At 48.0% G+C, this 22403-nt stretch overlaps 1 protein-coding gene across 3 annotated transcripts in view; it reads left to right on the forward strand.

Moving 5' to 3' along the window:
- Positions 1 to 22403, forward strand: part of PAMR1 (peptidase domain containing associated with muscle regeneration 1) — a 110928-nt gene that overhangs the window by 23374 nt on the left and 65151 nt on the right. Inside the window, exons 1-2 of one of the 3 annotated variants that reach the window (XM_036106749.2) lie at positions 15305 to 15588; positions 18199 to 18300. The exons of 1 other annotated variant lie outside the window; for it this stretch is intronic. Coding sequence is in view for 1 of the 2 variants with exons in the window: in XM_036106730.2 (XP_035962623.1) it covers positions 15516 to 15588 (73 nt within the window). In the remaining variant the exon portion in view is untranslated. Of the gene's footprint in view, positions 1 to 15304; positions 15589 to 18198; positions 18301 to 22403 lie in introns of those variants that run through there. One more of the 3 variants, XM_036106730.2, reaches the window with a different exon arrangement.

The raw sequence follows: 22403 nt of genomic DNA on the forward strand, positions 1-22403 counted from the left end.
ACACAGAGAAAGGGAAGGCTTGAGCCATTAATTGCTTCCAGAGTGTAAGGAACCACAGACACCCACTTTCGAGACCTTTGGGGGCCACTGTTTAACAGCATCCAGCCGCCCGGCTGCAGGTGGGCCTCTCACCTGACCCCCATTACAGCTCCTGGCCTCTGGAAACTGGCATGATTTATGGGTCCCTCTGGGCTCGTGGCCAGACAGCCGCCCCTCACCCATCGCGTCCTAACTGACCCCGAGTTGCCCTTCTTTGTTGCACGTGGCCCAGCAGGTGGATTTGAATTTCTAATGACTTCAGACACCTGTGTTTCCCTGAGGTGCTTGCCCTGGTGATGGAGACCAGACCTGGGCTGTACCCAAGAGGAAGAGCAGAGTGGAGGAAATAGGAGAGACAGACCTGTTGGAGGCATGAAATATCATGGCAAGTGTGGACCTTGTTTGATTTCATTAACTGTTTACATTTCCCTGGCTGCATTCCACTGGTCACCTGCCCAGACACACAATTGGAAACACAAACCTTAAATGAGATCAGATTTTCCAATGAAATATGATAAGAAAAAAAAAAGGACCTGGAGCCAAATCACAGGTAAATGGGCCCAGTCCACCCGGGGGGACATTCTTGAGGAGCTCGGTGTCCATGTAGCCCTGGTCCAGCCTGACTTACGCCTGTCCTGAGGCTCTGGGAGGCCCACTGTGAAGGAGAAGGGGTAAAGCAGTTTTGCAGAGCCCCCAGGAGGCATGCGTGGACTTGGATTTATGGTGAGCCCCCACCAGGTCCCTCCCAACCTCTAACTCCCTTGGAGAATAGCACACTTTCCCTGATTATAATTCTGGTGCAGCTGATGGACACCCAGGATTGGAAGTTTAGGGCTCGTGGTTCAGCCAGCAGCGCAGAGGGAAGAGAAGACTTCGTTACTAAATTCCTCAAGATGCAGCAGGATCCGTGCTGTGCACCTCCAAGCTGCTTAGCAAAGAACAACCCCTTCATTTGTAGGAAGCCTGGTTTGAAATCCCTCTCAGTCAAGTCAGGCTGAGTTCGTGGTGACAGCTCTCAAGGGTCAGCTGCCCAGCTGCTACTGCCACAGGGGAAAGGTGGTCCCTGCTGAACGCTTCATGACTCTCCCTCACAGCCTCTTGACAGAACTTGTCGCTCTGTCAGTAGCCTCGCCTAGTCTATGACCTTAGTGGAGGCAACTTCTCCTTTAAGTCCTTGCTCCTCAGACTTAGTACCTCAGATACTCAGTATCATTGGGATCACCGGCACGGTGTGGGTCCTTGTTAGAAATGCAGAATCTCAGGTCCCTGTCCCACCCCTGCTGGATCAGAAGAGCCCCATATCAGGTGCTCAACGCTGGGGCTTGTGAGCTAAGAGGCTGGACACCAGGAGGTGGCAGTAGTCAGACTGGCTTTGGTAAGCAGCCACCCGGGCTGCTTTGTTGCGTGACCTCTGTGTCCACTACCATGGCCGTTCTGTTCACGTGCCCATCATGCTCAGGTGACAAGAACCGGTTAATGTGAACTGGCGGAGTCGTTTTTGTCTACTTGAATATTCAATGCCTTTTCCACGTGGCTGCTTTCTTGTCCATCATGGTCACATTTTGTGGTCATACTTGGTGCCTGCTCCCGATGCCCATCCACAGGCCGCTGTTCCACACCTGCTGGGATCCAGTCATTCAGTCCTTCGATTTCAGGCTCCTCATTAGCCGGTGAAGCCATTTGCCACTGTCCGCGAGTCTATATATGTTCTCACTTCTGGCCACTTCTTCACACAAAGCAGGCGCGCCACTCAAAGCTTCTCCCATTGGAAAGAAAGATTTTCCCTCAGTCTTATTGTTCGAGGCCACTCCGTGGTGGCTGTGACATACCCACTGTCTGTTTTCAGCTTGTACTTACATCCCACGATGTCCCATCTGTAAACCAAGCTTGGACATTGGGAACCCTCCCTTAACCATCTGGCCATAGGGCAACCATGGGGTCGCACAGCAGTCTGGAAAACCTTTGGCCCTGCTTGGGATCCATTCTGGATGTCCCGTTTCCATCTTAGGATGGCCAGCTATGGGCCTGTGTAACTTTATGACGTGGAGGGTCCGACAGAACTCAGCTTATAGTGGGCAGTTCCATACTCCTGGTCACTTGATCCCCTGAGTCAAATATCTCCTATCCACCAGGGCTCAGTAACGCTCTTGGATCTGTGCCTCAAAACGCAAATGCTATAGATGAAATGGCCTTGGTCCAGAACCCCGGGGGCCTGTGTTGTGATTCTCCCACTGGGGCTTGATGTGAGATCCCTACTGTGTTTTTTCCCACCGGCGACACCTCCAACACCAGATGGTCTGGCGGATCACACGCTCCAAGTGACAGAGCTACCTGTATTATGGTCTTCAGATCCCCTTCTTGCTCCAGGCCCCATGCAAAGCTGGCTACCTTTCAGATTTCCTGGCAGACGGACTCGAGGAGTATTGCTGGATGTGTAATGTGCGGCCTTCAGAACCCAACCCAAAGAGGCGTGACAGACCCTGTACCTCATTCTGGGTGGTAGGGGATGAAAATTGCAGCAATTTGCCTTTTAGTTTGGACAGTATTTCTCAGCATGCCCCTGATCTCTGGACCCCTGAAGACTTTACCCATGTGCTATACCCCTGCATCTTCATAGGACTTCTCTCCGACTGAAGTGAGGTACTTTATCAAGGCCTCCATTGTGCTAGCCATCTTGTACTCTCTCTGCTCTGTCATTAAGGTAATAGATCAGTGTGATAATTCTGCGAGATGTCCAGATGGCCCAGACTTCTTCTGACTATGTTGTGACAGCAGGAGATTAGCCTAAACCCAGGACAGTACGGTAAATGCATATTATTGTCCCTTTTACGTGAGTGCAAATTGTTTCTGATTCTCTTCTCTGATCGAGATAGAAAAGAACTCATTGGCTGCATACCATTTACCCAAGTTCTGCGTTCATTGGCTCTAGTAAAGATACCTTGACTAACAAGACAATCATTGTTGGAACTAGTTCTTGGCTGAGTATGTGATCATCTGTAGTCATTCTACAGTATCCATCTGGCTTCTGGAGGGACCTGACTGGTGAATTAAATTGAGATAGGGAGATATGAGAAAGATTGCCACTACTGCAACCATTAAGATCTTTAAGGCTGGCACTAATCTCTGCCATCCCCCCCCCCCCCCAGAATGTGATACTGTTTTTGATTCACTATCTTAGGGAGAGGAAGGCAGTTTCAGAGGCTTTTACTTGGTTTTTCTATTATGATGGGCCAGTGATCCCATGTATGTGTTTAATAGCTGAGCATATCAATCTCAATTATATATTTGAAGACCAGGAAAATGATCACTGGCTGGGTCCATGGACCTACTGGATGCACTGTAAGCTGGCTTTTGGCCAGGATTCACTTTATTAACTTGCTTCTGTATGCCCCAGACCGGTGGCCATGATGACATTTCAGATCTCCAGGTATTGATGTCATCTCAGACTGTGTCCAATAATGCTCAAAATGTATGGGTATTTCCCTTTCCTCAGTCTACAGTCATCTGAGTAAATGCTTATCTGGCTTTTTAGGGAAAGATCAAGGGGATCATTATAGTAGCTACTTGCCATGGTATTGCTGATGTACTTCACTTTTTTTTAAAACATTTATTTATTTATTTATTTATTTATTTATTTATTTATTTGAGAGAGAGAGAGAGAGAGAGAGAGAGAGGAGCAGAGGGAGAGGGAGAAGCCGGCTTCCCACTGAGCAGGGAGCCTGACTCGAGGCTCAATCCCAGGACCCTGAGATCACCACCTGAGCTGAAGGCAGGCACTTAACCAACTGAGCCACCCAGGCGCCCCTGATGTACTTCCTTTTAGGGAACCATCCACCTCTGTAGCCAGTAGGTTCTGGGCATGAAAACTGGCTCAGGTCCAGGATTTGAACAAGGTTCATGACTTCCTGTTGGGGCAACTACCCTCAGCTTCCTGCTCATCCATTCTTTTTTTTTTTTTTTAAGATTTATTTATTTATTAAAGAGAGAGAGGGAGAGAGAATGCACAGAGGGAGGGGCAGAGGTAGAGGGAAAGAGAGAATCTCAAGCAGACTCCCCACTGAGCATGGAGCTGGACGCAGGGCTCGATCCCACAACGCTGAGGTCATGACCTGAGCTGAAACCAAGAGTCAGATGCTTAACCAACTGAGCCACCCAGGTGCCCCTCCATTCTTGCTTTTTTTGATTGTGTGTATTAAGTAGCACCCTCATCTGCCTGTTTCTTTGTCCCTAGGGATACCACATTCTGCATCTCCACAAATTCTTGTGGGTCAAACCCCCTTGGCTGCCCCTTTAATTTTGTTAGTTGTGATGGTAATTTGGGGGCTGCCTCCTTTCTGGCGATTCAACACCATCACCTGGACTGTATTGCTTTGGGGCCTCATCATTCTCATTGCTATCAGTAAGCTAGGTTCTGCGACCTATTTCCTAGAGCCAGCCCTAGACTGTAGCGGAAACCCCCACGGTGAGGCCGGCACCTGTCCCATCAGTACGCTCCTAGTGGCCTTGTGAACAGTGTGTTCCCTTAGTCCTTCCATTGAACAACATCTCTAATGGGTCTTTTCTCTTCATCTAATATATCCGATCCAACATGCCTCATACCCTGAGCTGTTTAATTCTACTATCTTCCTATGGTATCTCAGGCATTACCACTTTGGTCATCATGGGCTAATATTTTCTCCAGGTTTCTAAGAGTCACCTAGCAGCAGGTTTGCCCCTAGCCAGGGCTTCTTGCCAGGGCATTAAATCCCACGGCCCTGAAGAGTACCCCCAAGTAAATGAACTTTGGCACATCTTTTCCTATGTTCTGTTCTCCTCCATCGAGCACCCCCAAAATCCAATCCCGTGGGTACTCCCCTAACTCCTGTGGCTACATGCTAATTAATTCCTGCCGCTCCACTGGGATCTGCCTTTTTCTTTCTTTATCAGACCCATCACTTCCTAAACTGGGATTTACACCTGGTTATTGATCAGGCTGTCAGGGCAGGTCTGGGGGCAAAGTCGTGAGGAAGACACCTGTTCTCTTGTGGTGGGGAGGCCTATGCTGTATCTTCTCACAGGAGGGAGTTCTAGCTCTTCTTAGGGATAGGTGAGCCATCTCTGTAGGCTTGGAGGATTCAGGGGAGTCTTTGGGAGTATCCATCCAGATGACTCAGTCTTATGTTTAGGAGTTCATGTTTTTCTGGCCAGGGCATGGATGTTAGCACAGTAGATGAGCTTTGACTAAGCATTCAACTCTCTTTGAAGCTTGGTGACTATAAATATCAGAACCTGAGTCTGCCCCTCAGCTGTGTCCACTCTCCTGCAGGAGCTACTGAAGGGGACCACTGTCTTTCATATGTAGTTTTTAAGTTTTTAATTGCCCTTAGCTTCTCCTTATCCCTCTGTAGGGCATCAGTTCAGCTCAGTAACCAGCTATTCCCATTGTCCTTAAATGTGTTACTCCCCCATAATGTTCAAAGGCCTGAATCATCATCCCAGCCAAAGCATTCTCCTCCACCAGGATGTTCCTTTAAGTAAACACCTGTGAAATTTTTAGCATTTGGATTGCCACCTTATGCCAGGAATTATCCGTGCCCCAGATACCATTTGGAGTGGAGTCTTCCTTGCCAGCTGTGTGGTGAGCGATCTGGAACCCACAGCCCACCTTACCACCTCTTCTTTTTGATCATTCCTGGTACCAGTTGTGTTGGTTGGTTCTCTAAGAAGCTGATGCCAAGCAGAGTTAGAAGTGTAAGACAAATTATTGGTGGTAAGTCCTGTGAAAAATCAACGGGGGGCGGGTACATAGAGTAGGCTGGGAGAGCCTTAGCCTGCTCTGCAGGTCTGAAACTGAAAGGCAAGGGGAAACGAAGGTTGAGTAGATACAGCTTCCTTGGGTAGGACCTGGATGAGAGTCTCAGACTGACACAGCTCTCGGGACTTTTTGGCCAGCCCAGTAGGGAGAGCTATATTACCTACAGAGATACCCTGCATTGGGTAGAAATGGCTAGATCCCCTATCCTCATGGACTGAAGGCTGTCTGGGAATAGCATTGCTTCAGTTCAAATTCAAGAATTAGGTCATTTTGGGATAGGCTTCGGAGGCTCCACACATATCCCCAAATTAAGCGAGAATCAATATGTGTATATTTTCCTGGGACCTCTAGCTTTTCACTAAATTCTCAAAGGATTTTTGATGCCCAGAAGGTAATGTGACATTGTTAATCAAGCTTCACTTGATCATACCAACATTTTCTCCTGGCCCCTTTCCTACCCCGTTTTGTTTAAGTGTGGGTTGTATCCTTGTGTACCAGCTACCCTGGCTTTCTTTGTGTTCCTCAAGCACGCTTAGCTCATTCCCACTCAGGGCCTTTGCACGAGGTGTTTCCTCTGCCTGGCATGCCCTTTCCTCAGATGCTCCCATGGCACTTTACTTCGGGCTCAGTTGAAATGTCACTTTCTCAGGGAGGCTTGCTCTGATTCTGCAAACTAAAGTTCCTTCTGCAGTCACTCTACTGTACTTCTCCATTTCATTTCTAGCATGGCACTCTGGCCCTCTGATTTTTCCTTCTTTGTTGGTTATGTCTTTGCCCAGTTGTATGGAAGTTCCATGAAAACAGGAATCATTCTGTCTTGCTCACAAGCTATCCCTGTTGCCTAGAATGTGGCCGACACACAGGAGACACTCAACATGTTTTCCTAGATTGAAGAATAAATGCTTGTCTTCTCTGTCCATCAGAAAATATTTTCCTGGGTCCCCCTCATACATCTCCCTATCGCTCCTTCTTCTTAGCACTATAAAATAGAGATACACTTATCAACAATTCAAACGTATGAAAAACAGAAAATAACAGATACCTATGGATTCTCCCCAAAGATAAACGGATGTTAACATTTTGCTTCAATTGCTTCAGATTTGTCCTTCGCTCCCTTTATTTTTTTGCTAAAATCATATACCCCATATTTTGTGACGCCTTTCATTTTCAGCTATTTTGACGGTAGTGTATGTCACTTCTCTGTATGTTCTAGCAGTTTAATGATATATATATTTGTATTCCTAAACAGTACATGCTATTTTTATGTGTTCCGGGATTTTGTATAAATGCTTGCAAGCCATACGCATCGTCTGGTAATTCAGCCCTGGGTATTAAACATTGTTGTTGAGTCACAGAATTAAATAACTCTGAAGCCACCCCACCTGTGGGACTTATTGCTGGACAAGGTTATGACTTATTGTTTAAGCCGCGGGCGCTGGGCTTGTTATTCTGTGCAGCTGAAAGCCTCTGTGACCATCTCATTCCGTGGACATCTCTCACTGAAGCTCGGGCCGGCCAGCAGTTTCCCTTCGGCTGCGGGTGTATGGCAATACAGATGGATTGCTTGATTCCAAAACCTCTCGTATTCGTAACTGACTGTTGTGTAACAAATTTAGCAGCGTAAGACTCCACGATTTAGTATCTCCTCCACTGTCTGGGGGTCACGAGGCTGGGAGCTGCTCCGCTGGGTGGCTCTGGCACGGAGGGCTCTCCTGAGGTTGCAGTCAGCTTGCTGGCTGGGGCTGCGGCCATCGGGAGGGCTGCACAGTCTGCTTCCAAGCTCATTCACGCCACCGTTGCCAGGAAGGTTGGGTTCCTCTCCATGTGAGACTCTCCAGAGGGCTGCTCACACAGCATGGCAGCTGGCTTCTCCCAGAGCAAGTGACTGGAGAGTGAGAATGAGGAGCCTCCTCCAGCGCACCCCCATGCACACCCCCATATCCACATGATCATCCGCAGGAAGTCATCTTTGACGGCTCTCTTGCAGTTATTCTCATATACGTCAGAATCATGGGTCCCATCTGGTTGACTTCCACGGTGCCTCTCACGTCTCCCACTGGTGCAGGATGTAGGTAGAGAGCTGAGTCTGATGTACAAATCTGATCCAGTCACTGGTCCTCAAACTGGTTCCCATTACCCAGAGAATAAAGTTCATGGTTTTCAAGGCCGGCCTGCATCCCCACCCTCTGTATTACGTGGTCCTCTTCAGCCCTTGTCCTCTACTCTTCCTGCCCTCTATTTTTCTTTAGGTCTGAAGCTCAATGTCATGTCCTCAGGGAAACGTTTCTGACCCTCAGACAAGATTCCCCTCTGCCCCTGCCAGTTACATGCTTCTAGAATGTTCTGTCCTCACACATGTTGCTCTTCACATTTGCTCAATGTCTCATTGCTTTCTGGTTTATAAATCCACAAGGTGAGGGACCACACAGGTTTTATTCAGAGCCATATTCCAAGGACCTGAAATGAGGATGGGCACATAGCAGACATGCAATAAATTGAACTGAATAAGTGAGCAAATGATTTTTATCTGGGTAAGTATTTGTGCTTTCTCTTTGGCTTCCTTCCGTGAAAGAAGTCAAGTTGCTTTACATACAAATCCTACTTATCCCAGTGAAAAATATAGCAAGATTGAACCAGACATTCAATGCAAGGGACCCCCCTCCCTCAGGTTTTTCTCGGTCCCCTGACAAAGACTCTCTCCTTAACCAAACTTGAGTCAGGCTTCTCTAAGCTTTTTTTTTTTTTTTTTTTTTACTAGACCCCATCCTTGGGCCTTATCCTCAAGAGCAAGAATCCCAATTTAGTGAGAATCTCCCATCATAGAAATCTGATCAGCCTGGCCTGCTTTCGGCAAGAATCCTGTGAAATCGTTTTGCCAGAATCCTCCCCTTTCCCTTGAGTTTCCTCTTGGTAATTCTCCATCCACTGATCCCTACCCTGTTCCTTGGCTATAAATCCAAACTTTTCCTTGTTATATTCAGAGTTGAGCCCGGTCTCTCCCCTACTGCAAGGCTCCACTGCCCCGGTCTCTTGAGTAAAGGCTTCCTCACCGTCTTTGACAAGTGTCAGGATAATTTTCCTTTAACACCTGCACAGGGTCCATTCAGGACAGTCCTCTCAACTTGTCTTCACACAAGGGGCCCACTCTGTCCCTAGACCTCCAACTAGCAGCATAAATGTACAAGGCAATCTATTTTTTCAGACGTGAATTTGTTTCAAATTAATTCAGGAACATAACCTGACTTACATCACGAGACCTGAGGAAAATGATAGCTGTTTAATTTCAGGTGAACATCTGAAGGGAGGATTTTTTGAAAACTCTTAAGGTTAGATGTCCATACATAGTTATAATAGGCCACATCGATTGAGCTACCATTATGTACGCCAGCCTCATTTTAATCTTCTCACCAAGATGATGAGGTAGCTTTTTTCACAGACGAGAGAAAACTGCGGCTCCGAGGGGCTGGAGAACTTGCCCAAGCTCACCGAGCCGGGAGTAGAACAGCCTTGATCCATACCGGATGTGCAGGGCTTGATCCCAGGACCCCAGAGATCATGACCTGAGCTGAAACCAAGAGTCGCCGCTTAACCGACTGAGCCGCCCCGGCGCCCCTGTGGTCAGAATCTGTGCCAGGAAGAATGTGGCCAGAGAAAGAACCACAGATGCACCTACCCCCGAGCCTGGCTCCCCCGGGGAAACAGAGTGGAGCCGGGCCAGACCCGGAGGCAGAACATTATTGCTCCTCGTGTAGGTTAACAGCCGGGATTCATTAGGGCTGGAGACTTCCAGGGTGGGCAAGTTCTAGCAGGCTCTCCGGTGGAAGGGCCCTTTGTCTTTCCCGCAGACCTACCCCTCTCCGGTCTCTGGCCCTGGTTGACTTGAACTTTGTGTTCTGCGCAGCTGATGAAAACCAAACTTAATGACCCGTTAGGCTGAGATGTTTCTCTCAGGTTTGCAGACCATTCTACCCTAGCTGTCTTTTCTCTGCCTTTCCTGGCAGTATGGCTACGCTCCGCTGCTGATCTGAGGTTAGAGCTTGGAGCCTTGGGAGCTGTTGGCATGCACAAGACAGCCTTCCCTGCTGCTTCTTCCTGTGTATTCACATGCAACCAGCCTCCCCGGTGGCACAGAAAAAGGGACAGGTTTTGCTAGAGTGCCTCATCCTTTCAAGTGAAAATTAGTGGGTATTGTGACTTGTAATTAAATGGGTGGCTTGACTCCATCTACTACAGCCAATTGTTGATTTCCGAGTGCTGATTATAAGTAGATAATTCTTAATTCCAGGTATCATCCCCTACTTCCCAGCATGGCACTTTGCCTTTTTCACCCCCGCCTTTCTGGTGATTTATTTCAGCCAGAAGTGGGTGTCCAAGATAAGGGCAGGACGGGGAGCTAACGGTAATAAAAATAGCTAACATTTACTGAGTGCTTGGTGTATTTTAGGCACTGTTCTGAGCGCTTGACTCCAACCCTCTGGGGGCAGGCTGCATTATTCTTTCCACTTAACAGATGAGACTGAGACCACCATGGGTGAGACAACCTGCCCAGGTATATGCAGGTAGTAAGTGCTCCAGCTCGATTCACCAGGAGGCAGTGTGGTCCAAAGCAAGTGCTTTTAAGGCAGAAATGGGGGGGGGGGGGAAGTCAGGGGGAGGGCCGGTCCTTCAAATATCCACTGTGCAGTTTGTAGCCTAGACACAACAATTGTGCATACCAAACCACGTTCCCCAAATCCAACAAATATTTTGTCAACTTTTCAATGTCGACTTACGAACACCAGGGATTCTAAAATAAGTTGGGAGTTTGCAGATCCTCTTGAGACTTTGAAGAAGGCTATGGCTCCCTCTTACTCCAAAAAATGCACATACAGAATTTTGCATATAATTTGGGGAGGTTTGAAGACCCTCCAAAACTCCCTCCCAAGAGACCCCATGGGATCTAGGTTAAGAACTCCTGATTTAGAACAACACTGAACTCTATTGATATGAAAAATTGAGTTGACTATAATGGGAAGAGAGGAAACTAAACTTGTATAGGAAAATGGAAATTTGTGGAGTGCTGTATGGCCTCGGGCAAATGACTGACTTTTCTGTGTCCTAGTCATGGCTCCCCCTCCCTCTGTGAACCTGGGTTTATTGTGAAGTTCAACAAGGTAACATTGGATCAAGGCTTTGAGTGCCCCAGAGAAATATGTCCTGCTTCTTTTTGAGAATTCCTTTCCAGACTCTGTAGCCCGAGGAAATTCACAAACCCAAATTAGACAACAAATTAGCAGGGAATAGTTATACTGCTGTGGGCATTCCAGAAAAAGGAATGAGGGCCTGTTTCCAGAAAAAGGAGTGAGGGCCTGGAGGAGCAAAGACCTGGCACTAGGAACTTCTTTAGGTTCATCACCTAGAGTCCCACCCTGGTGGGGTACAGTTGCTATAGGGATGAGCCTGCTGGGTGATCTGTGTTGATAAGTGGTTGAGTGTGTGTGTGGGGGGGGGAGGAATGGAGATGCGAGAAGAAGGAAGTGGTAATGTCGGCTGATGGTAGGAACAGACTCCTGAGAGGCTCTAAGACCAACAGTATTTGGAAACTAAGTCACATCCTCTCCAGTCCCATCATCAAAGCACATGGGCTGGTTGACCAGTTACAAAGTGAACCTCCCCTCTTCTTACCTCTGCCCTCCACCCTTAGATATGCTGCCTTATGGTATTTCCTCGCCTTTTAAAGGCTATTCTTGGTGCTTATTTTAATCAGATTTGGCCTGGATATGGAAGTGGAGGGTGAGGAAGAAGTCCTATACCATAGGATTTCCTTGGTGTCAGACTCAGGCCCATAATACAGATAATAATATTTATTGAGCATTTAGTATGAGCTAGGCAGTGTCCTATGGGCCTTATTATGTACACAGTCTCCTTAAATTCTCCTGTCTCAAAATTTCATGATTATTTCCATTTACAGATGAGAAAACTGAGATTCAGAGCATTAGTTACCTTGGTTTAGGTCATTGTACTGGGAAAAAAAACCCAAAACCCTGCCTTTCCTTTTCCTGGGTGTATCCCATACTCTCATACTTCTACCACACTCACTTTGGACACTTCTGATATGTGTGACTTTTTTCCCCCACCAAGCAAGTCTTTAACACCAGCTGGGTGTCCTACAATTGTATTCAATTCTGACCGTACCTGGAGAGAGCATCACATCCCACAGGTCAAGGGCTCAGTCCCATGAGACTTTCCCCCCACTTCAGACACCAACTTAAGTACTAGGTCCCCAAGTTACCCACAAGTCCTGTCCCATTTGGCTACAATATGGAGGGTCCCATGACTTCCTCCCCCTTGGATTCAATGACTTGCTTGAGGGGCTCACAGAACTCAGGGAATCTCTTACATTTACCAGTTTATTATTATTATTATTATTTTAAAGATTTTATTTATTTATTTGACAGAGAAAGACGCAGCAAGAGAGGGAACACAAACAGGAGGAGTGGGAGAGGGAGAAGCAGGCCTCCCGCTGAGCAGGGAGCCCAGGACCCTGGGATCACGACCGCCGAAGGCAGATGCTTAACGGCTGAACCACCCAGGTGCCCCTACCAGTTTATTAAAGGAGGTGATGAAGGATACAAATGAACAGCCAGTTGAAGAGATAGGTAGGGGAGGTCTGAGAGAGTCCCAAGCTTCTGCCCCCGTGGAGTTGGGGTGCATCATCCCACTGGTACATGGATGTGTTCCCCAACCTGGAAGCTCTCCAAACCTTATACTACTGGGATTTTTATGGAGGGTTCCTCATGGAGGCATTACTCACCATTAACCCCATTTTCAGCCCTCTCCCTTCTCAAGAGAATGGGGGTGGGGCTGAGGCTGAAAATTCCAACTTCTTGAACGTTCTACTGACCAGCCACCATCCAGGAGCCCACCCAGAGTTGCCTGATTAGGACAAAAGACACTCGTATCACCCAGAAAATACAAGGGTGTCAGGAGTTCTGTTCCAGCAACTGGAGGCAGAGACCAGCATATATTTTGTATGATCTCACAGTCATTGAGTCAGAAAGTGGTGAATCAAGGTTTTGAACACGGGTCACCGACTGCCGAGTTCTTACTCACCATCACTTTGCTGTGATGGGCCCCAGAGGCATGGCTGGGATTTAGGAATTTCTCTGAGAAGAGCACCTGTGCCAGGCCCCTGTCTATCCAGTCTGTCCTGAGCCCTGGCGGTTCTACCTTCCCTAAGTTTCTCCCATCATTTTTCCCTTCCACTCCATTGCTTACTGGACTCTGGGCATCTGTCAACGGTCTCAGGGATGCTCTTGGTGCCAGTCTTGGCCTCCTCCATCCCTCAGTCTGGATGCCAATGTGACTTTTCTTCTTAGAACTTTGCTTTGGGCCCAGGACCCCCTGCTCCTAAACCACTAGAGCTCCTCATTCACTACAGAATGAAATCCAAACACCATAACCACTTGCTTCCTCTTTTCCTCTCTCTGCTGCATCCAAACTATACATATTGTCTATCCTCTTGCATTAGCTTTTGTTCTGATACTTACATTTTTATCAAAACTGTTTAAAATGCATTTTAATGGTATACGTTGCCATGGATCCTTTGGGGACAAGAATAAATATTAAATTGTAATATACACAGCTAAATACTCATCATTTCCCAGTGGCCCTGGCCAAATTCAGTCCTTCCCCTTAAAAAGGTCTCCTCACACCCCTCCCTGGATTGAGATCCTATCTCTCTCTCAGGCTCCAGGTGAAGCTTCCCCAGTTTAGGTAAACCTCCCACTGCCCTGGGCCTGAATATCACCCACTTCTCCCAACTTTTGTTCTTCATCGGACTGTACAAACTGGGACCAAGCATGGGCTGAAGCCCCGGCACTTCCCTGAGTTAGACCTGGGTGTGAATTCTGCTCTGCCATTTCCAGCTGAGGGATCTTGAGCAAGTTACTTCATCTCTGAATCTGTTTCTGCATTCATATTATGTGGGTAATACCATCTATTGTATGTGTACATGTGGTTAAATGCCATATTCACAGCATCCTAAGAGGTGGTAGATAGAGACTGGTGGCTAAGACAATAGCCCTTGGACCTGGGTTCAAACCCTGGCTCTAGCACTTACTCACATTGTGACCTTGGATGAACTATTGAATATTCAGTGACTCAGTTTCCCTATCTGTAAAATGGAGATGATAGGTTTATTATAGGAATAAGTGAGTTGATACATGTAGGGTACTTAGATGCTTGGCTCAGAGACATTGATTAAAACAAATTGGCTGTTACCTTATAAAGCATTCTTTCTCCTTATTCGAGATTCTATTCGCTATCCCTGTGATGAAGTTTTAGAATATAAGTGAGGTTCAGTAGGGTGCAGTCCGGAGCTGATGACCAAGAAAGAATTCTTGAGACATCTTTTGTGCAAAATGGTGGTTTATTAAAACACGGGGATCAGGACCTGTGGGCAGAAAGAGCTGCTGCCCTGGGGTTGGGAGGGGTGGCTGATTCTCTACTTGGGAGTTGGGGGAGGTAAGGAAAAGGGAGGTTTCAAAAGGATTTAGGTGTGTTAAAGAAGACTCACAGGATACCAGAGGGCTTGCCATTGTCAAGTTAAGGTGGTTTTTCCTTCTAGCAAGGCAGTAACAGTAAGATAGCTGGGAGCTTCCTGGAGAAGCATGACACTGCCCGCTTCAGGTATCCGTCAGTGGGCTGCAGATTATAAGGACATTTAATTGTATCTACATTCCCTTCTGGAAGCTAGGCCATTGATAAAAATGTTTTGTCCTTGTACATTGCTGAGACACTTGTAAACTGAGGGAGACTCATGTCCTGCAAGACTGTGAGCTCTATCAGATAACCATTTGTTTTTCCTTTAGGGCAGCCAGGAGTGCCTGAGGAATGTCACACGTGTCCCACCCAGGAGTGGGGGGTGGGGGGATGTTGCAGGGGGTCAGCTTGTGCTTTGTCTTCAGCCAGCCTTCTGCTCCCTCATCACCTGTGCCTAGACCGCCACTGTCACAACCGAGGCAGTGTCCTGTATGTTCTTTTATGCCTGAGCCCAATACCCTGCCTGGCATGTGTACAAGATCTATTTATGCTGCTGAACACACTGTGATGGGTATCATGGGAAGATGCCTACAGATGCAAAGGATAAGGTTTCCAAATTGTGATCACCTGGAGCAGATGCTGAGTGGGGAGGGGAGCTTGGGGATAGAGGTGGAAGAGGAGGAGGGCTGGCTCCCTTCCCCCCCAGCCCCCCCCCAAACCAGGCTCTTAATCAGACTCAGAGTGTGCCATCTGGGCAGGACTCCTCTCCGGGCGGGGGTGGGGGTGGGTTTCAGGCCTCACCTCAGCGGCGCCACAGCCCCGCCTACCTCTGACCCCATCCAGGGTGCTGCCCGCTCCCCTGCTCTCACCCGGCTGGCCTCCTGCCCCGCCGAGTCCCTTCCAGCCGCAGCCCGGGGCCTCCCCGCCTGGCCACACCTCCCGGGCCCCGCAAGGGTTAAGGCAGCGGAGAGGAGAGGTTTGGGCTGACGTCGCTCTGGCTGAAGGTGGTTCCCCTCGGATGAGGATGGGAGAGCCTGGCGAGCTGAAACCCGAGCTCCCGTTCAGCTGGGGCTTGGGGAGGTCCCTGTAAGAGCCGCCTGCCCCCAGCCTCCCGCGGTCCCTCCGTAGCAGTCGCTCATCGGGCACGGGCTTGGGAACGATGGACCTGGGCTGCTGGACGCAGTTGGGGCTCACTTTCCTGCAGCTCCTTCTCATCTCATCTTTGCCTAGAGGTACCGTGAGTAGCGTTTAGGAGCCCCCCAGAGGTATTTCCCTCCTCGGTACGGTGGGGAGCATGCCTGGGGAGCCCCAAGGGATGGTGCTGGGCGGGGGATGGCCAGCGCTTCTTCTAGTCTTGTCTAATCTTAGGGGCTTGGCTGGTGGTGCTGGAGCGTCTGTCCTCCCTGAGAATGTGACACCGTTTTATCATCCCAACTTGTGGGACTGAACTGCCTCAGGAAGGGGTACCAGCTCTAGTTTACTTTGCTGGTTTTCGTTTTATCTTTGTAAAGCACAGACGTACCTCCGGGAATCTATCCAGTCTGACTCACCCACTCTGACTGGCAAAAGGGAGAAGTTTCCCCTGGAAAGAGCCCCCTCAGAGGTGAAGCGGGAAGGAGAGAAACCAATCAAGAGCAAGGCTTGCAGCAAGGGTGTCCCCCCCACCCCCCCACTGGTGAATGTTGCTTGATGAAATGTTGCTTGTCACACCCTTCAGAACAGAGCCCCAGCATGGGAGATTTACCCACTCAGCATATATGCACTTCCTTCCTGATAAGAATGAGAAAGAAGAAGAGAAAGCCAAGGTTAAAAGTGCAAGCCGTTTCTGGGGACACACAGTGTTTGTTTAGAAAGAGCCCTGGCTTGTGTGTTTTTCACTATCATTTTCTGAGCCGCAAACCCCATGTCAAATGAGCTCCCGGGGCGAGGGAGGCTGAAATGGGACCCAGAGCTCTTGGGGGCCTCTTGGCCCAGTGAGGGGATGGCAGGCTTGTCTTGTCATTGCTCGCTGGCAGACAAGGAAGCAGGGACTTCTGAAGAGCCTTTGTCCTTATTTATGCAGCTCCAGCGGGGCAAGGTGTCAGGAGGTAGGTGGGACCTCAAGAGGGAAGGACAGGCTGACATGTGCAGATGTGACAAAACAGGGCAGCTTTGATAGGAGCAGAGAGCGTGTGAGCATTTGCTACTCGCCTTCCGTGCTGGTCACCTGTCACCTTGCTGGTTACTTGTCACCTGTATTCTAGAGAGGTGCATACTCTGTGGCTGCAAGTGGCTGGTGAGTGTCCCAGAATGAAACAGGGTAAGTGGGGTGGTGAGGGCATAAAATCAGCAGCCTACTGTATGGATGGGGGACTTAACCATAGGCACAGCCCTTCATGATGAACAAAAAGCCAAGATACATGGGGGAAAAAAACCCCAACAAACCCATTTTGGTCAATACTTTCCATCTACCTACAGCCCACTGGCCCCAGGTGAAATCTTCTCTCTCTCAAACTGGAGTGTTTCATTTGAATTTTGCCTCAATGGCATCTGGAGTAGCCCAAAGACAATAAATAATGAAGGAAGAAGGAGCCCCCATGAGGGGCCTTGATAATCCATAATTACACAGACCCTCACCTAGGGGTAGGTCGAGGACTTTATATTAGGATTCCTCCCTGCTCCATCTCTGCCCCTCCAGGGCGTGGTGGCCCTAGCCCAACTCCAGGGGAGGCCGGTTCCTTCCCAGAGCACCAGGGCTCCAACAACTTAGCTTCCTCCTGACTACGTCAATGCTCCCCTGCTTCCTTTTTTTTTGTAACGTGACAGGTGAGATGGCTTAAGCTCATACAAGTTAAAGAACAAAGCTCAGCTGCCCCTTCCTTCTTGCTAGGATCTGGAAAAAAAAACAAACATTTACTCCTGACCCGAGAATCTTTTACCTTTTGCTATGGAAAAGCTTTGAAGGAAGGGTGTCTGGTTTCTTGGCAGTCAAGCTGCTGACCGAACCAGGGAGCAACTTCCAGCAACTTCATGTGTCTAGTGAGGATATTTTGGTTGTTGAAAGTTCACTTTCAGAGGAGGAGATGGAGGAATAGAGTCGAGAAGGAAAATATTTCTTCAAGTAGTGAGTGAGTCCACTCCCGTCTGGAATGCTGAATCTGGCCGGGTCTAGAAAAGCCTGAAAGCAGATTTCATCTCATTGCTTTTGTACAAAGAGGGGTTTTGATGAAACATAAACATCACTGGGATGGTACGGGAGGTTGTTGCTCATCGGCACGGGACGCATGTTGGAGGATGAGAATGCAAACATTAGGCCAAGTGATAACCCGACATAAACAGCATGGGGGGTGGAGAAACCCGACTCCACTGACTTCACCAAATAGCAGGAGCCCTGCCAGCAGGATCCTGCCGAAGAGGAAAAACTCATTTAAAATATGTGGCTCCGGGGAATGAAACCTTAATATGGAAGCAAGTGTTGCTTCCAACAGGCATTAGCTTGTGGGGAACAAACATAAAGGCAACCGGGGAAGATAATTTGAAGCCCAGCTATTCAGTGGGCAGGAGCAGTCAGCCGAGAAAGGGAATGTGGAAAGAAAGCAAGGGGGAAGGAGTGGAGTGGCAAGAAAAAATTCGATGTTGGTTGATAATGGGATGTGTTAGCAAATTCCAAGGAGAGAGCTATGAAAACTGGGCCATCTTAGCTAGGGTGGATTTTTGTGGGGACCATGAAGACAGTGTTCCTCTGACCTATACTCTGAGAGCTTTGGCTTCTCTACCAGGAAAATAATTTGATGGTGGGATCATGGATTTTGGGAGCTGGGAGTGACTTTGGAGATCATTTAGTTTGAGTACCTTAATTTCAGAGGACTATGAGATGAAACATCTCTGAACATGGATGATGTGCCCAGTCTGTGAGCCAAATGCTGCACATGGACATGTATGAATTCTCAGACCATGCTGATAAGGTAGGGCTCTTATTATCCTCCTTTTACAAATGGGGTTTAGAGAGGTTCTGTGACCTGTTCAAGGATACACAGGCATGGTTTCCCCCAAAAATTAAACATTTGACCTAGCAATTCCACTTCTGGGTATATTCACAAAAGAACTGAAAGCAGGAACTTGAACATAGATTTTGTACACCAGTGTCCTTTGCAGGATTATTCCCAATAGCCAAAAAGGAGAAACAACCCAAAATGTCCATCAATGGATAAACAAAATGTGGTGTATACATATACTGGAATCTTAATCAACCTTAAAAAGGAATAAAGTTCAGGCTACAACAGGGATGAATTTGAAGACATTATGCTAAGTAAAAGAAGCCAGACACAAAGGACGAATGAATACCGTATGATTTTACTTATGTAAGGTATATAGAGCAGTGAGATTCATCGAGAAAGTAGAACAGTGGCCAGCAGGGGCGGGGGGAGCCAGGCTGGGGGGAGTGAGGGCTTAGTGGGTGTAGAGTTTCACTATGAGATGACAAAGTTCTGGAGATGAATGTTGGTGTTGATTGCAAGAGAGACTGAATGGAACACTTAAAAGTGATTAAAATGGTAAATTTTGCATTACTTATATTTTGCTGCAATAATGATTAAAAAAAAAAAGAATACGAAGGCAGATGAGCGTGGGGTGAGCCCAGACTGTCTAATTCCTGAGCTCAAGCTCACCTGGTACCTGGCTGACTTAAACCCACACATCTAACAGATGGATCGATCATGCTGATGCACATGTCCGCTTGGCGCAGCTTCACGACACGCGTGGTAGGGGACGGTCCTTGCCAGCTCCAGTTTTGGTGGCACCGTTGCGCTGTCTTGGGTGGCTGTGGCAAAGAAGGAGACTAGAGCTGAAGGTCTGGCAGTCTTTGGGTCAAAACGCCTGCAAATGTTTTGAACCTGAATGCTTTGAGGTAGGCTGGCCCTCTCTATGGCCAGACACCCCACCTTTTCAACCCACACGTATGTTACCAGCCACTCCCTACTGGCATTTGAGATTTTGACTGCCATTCTTGAGAGGGTGGGGTAGAAAGGGCGAGTGAAATCCAGAAGGTGGGGGGCTGAGTGCTGAATGGGGAGAAACGAGAGCGGGGGTTGAGTAGCTTGACAGGACTTTTAAAAGAAGGAACGTAAATATATATTAACTTGTGGGTTTTGCAGAACACGTAGAACCTCTGTGACCACCCACTCTTTGGTAAAATGTTTTATTCCCGTAAGTGTCCTTGAGCATGAGCTTTTGGTGGAAACAGAGGATGAGGCTGGGTATTGTGTCTGGGTCAATAAGCTGGGGGACAAAGCACCTTTGGGCATGGGCGTGTCTCAGAAATATCCCGAAGTCTTAGGGAGGGCTTTGGAATACCACTGGCGTGGACTGAAGGTTTGATTTAAAGTCAATTATATCTGGGTTACTAGATGTCTAGATGGCTAGACAGAAATGGCCAAGAGAATGGTGTCTGGGGGAATCTAATGACTGGTCTTAAGTGAGAAATTATTTCCACCTCCCCCGCTAGGGGCGGCCAATCCCCATGCAGGAGAAACTTCTCTACCTGCCTCTCCTGAGACCAGCTCTAGAAGCTGAAATCAATTTGGGGTATGTGCAGGTTGGGGGAGGTGCCATTTCAGTGATAAATGGGGAAAGTTTGTGCTCCCCTTCCCCCCACATGGGGGAGGACTTGTTACCCTCACTCTGGGATATGGGAAAGTCACAAGAGCCCAGCTCCCTCTCCTCTTTTTTTGTTTTAAAGGTGAGGGAAAGGCAGTGTTTACATTTTCCAGTTCCTGAACTCCATGGAGTAGAGGACCCCAAGGCCAGCTGGAGCATTGAAAACTACCAGATCAGTGGCAGAAAGTCTAGCAGATTCCAAGCCTGGTCTGCGTTTAAGGAATTCTGTTTGTCAGCCATCATAAGATCTGTGCCAAAGCGTTAGGTTTATGGTAGAGAGGAAGAAGTGAAAATGTAGGAAAAAGCAAACCTGCTACCTGTAAACAAAACCACCCAAGGAAGGCAGAGAATTAGAGCTGGCTGGAGATATTCTACTCTCTTAATCAAAGGGACTTCTACTACTCCCCACTCAGCTCCACTCCTCTCATTTTGTCTTGGGTGCAATTATATGTGAGACAGACACAGAGCCCACTTTTTCTTGGGTATAATTCTATGTGGGTTGAAGAGGAAGAGTGGGTAGGGGTTATACCTCGAAGTCTTCACCCTTGTGACAGAAACACCAAACGGCCTCCCATCCTATCATAGATAAGGGATCTAACTGCAAGTTTGGCCACCCAAATAATTTGTGCAATTTGTGGTAAACACCAGGCACTGTCCTATGTGCTTTACATTTAATTTATTTAATCACACGTGGAGGAACTCAGGCAGAGAGTGCTTGCCCAGGTCACATGGCTGGATATCCGTGTCTGGAACCCAGACAGTCTGACTCCATAACGCACGCCCTGAAACACTCCGTAACACTGTCACAGTAAGCGCTGGGTCCAACTATGGTAGATCGGCTGGCTGTATTCTGGCTGAATCATAAAGGAGCATGGTGTTAGTTGGGAAATCTGGTTATCTCTTGGACACTCTAAATGTCCTAATGGAGGTGCTGAGCAGACCAAAACTCTAACCAGTTTCTGGGATAGCTGTCCCCAGGATCACGTGTCTTACTCTGATTCAGCATAGGAAGTGAGAATTTCTCTGTCTCATGGTCAGCTTTTATAATTAGACTCATGTGTCTGCAAAGCGACAGAATTAAAGATGATCCATGTTTCAAGTCCAGCCCTGACACTTTGTAGCTTAGCTCCTTTATGGATTTATTCTGTCAAGATCATCAATGTGTAAACAGGTTGTGGAATGGGAGAAGCAGGCCTGGAATGAATAAAGGAAAGTGTTTTTTCCCTTCTTATTTTGGCATAACGCAGTTGATGGATATAGCAGGGGATGGAGACACGATCCCCTTCCAGTAAAATTAAGATGGGTTTTAACCAATTCATTTCAACCTTGAATGAGGACCTAATGTCTACCTGACACTAATGTCAAGCAGGTAAGAGAAGTGCCCCCATCAGCTGGGCAGCAAAAGAGGACCCTATTTCTGTCACTCTCCTGCCTCTGCATTTGGACACATGCCCTTATTCCTGCAGGGTGGGCGTCTTTATCACCATCCTCTCTGAGGTCCTGGCTGCTTCAGAGGGCGGAGTTAGTGGTTTGGCAGCAAGTATCCGTGTGAGTAGAAGTCTGGTCTGTTGGTTTGGTGATTGGAAAACTGGGGCTGCCGCCGGAATGGAGTGAGGAACACATTCAGGCAACGTTAGGTCATGGGGAGACATAGCAATTGTCCTCATAAGCTGAATTCATGCTTGGTTAAAAAAAAATTTCCAGCCAGTTTAATGGAAAACTACTAAATGGAGGGAATGCTGGCCCAGTTTGTTTCAAATCAAATGAATCATTTGAAGACTCTGGGGAACTAAAGTGTTTGTGTTTTTCAGAGTCCCCCCTTCACTTACTTCATAGGATCCCTTTGCAGGTGATCAATGAATCCCCCTTATGCTAGGATCTTACCTCAGGATCAACAGCAACAGTGCAACACACCCGAGATGTCCCAGGACAAGTTGCCTGAGCTTAGCTTCTAGCTGGTCATGTCTACTCCCCTATTTTCCCACATGCCCTTGGATGTGAGAAGGGGGGGCGGGGCTTGGCTGCCAGTAAAGAAACTTTGTTGCAGGACTTCTTGGTCTGGCTTTCTGCCTCCCAGTGGGTGGTTGACTGCCTGATTCTCCCTTCTGGGCAAACCCAGCTCCCCTGGTCCAGCCCACCGGTGGAACAGAACAAGCGAGCATCCCAAGTCTTCGTGGAAATGAACTACTAACTGCAAGAAACCAAAATATTCACCAGGAATGGACCCAATGGATTCTTCATACCACAGGATCGAGACTCCCACAGTGTCCCAGCAAGAGACGTTTCTAACATCACTCTTTGTCAGCGCTCACCTTTCCCTGGAAATCACACGTGCTTCCTGTGTCCACGTTCAGGTATTTATTCAGCAAACTTGCTCATGCACCCACCAGGTGCCGGACATGATCCTCGGTGC

The sequence above is a fragment of the Halichoerus grypus genome, chromosome 11 (genome assembly GCF_964656455.1).
Source record: "Halichoerus grypus chromosome 11, mHalGry1.hap1.1, whole genome shotgun sequence".
Lineage (NCBI taxonomy): Eukaryota > Metazoa > Chordata > Mammalia > Carnivora > Phocidae > Halichoerus > Halichoerus grypus.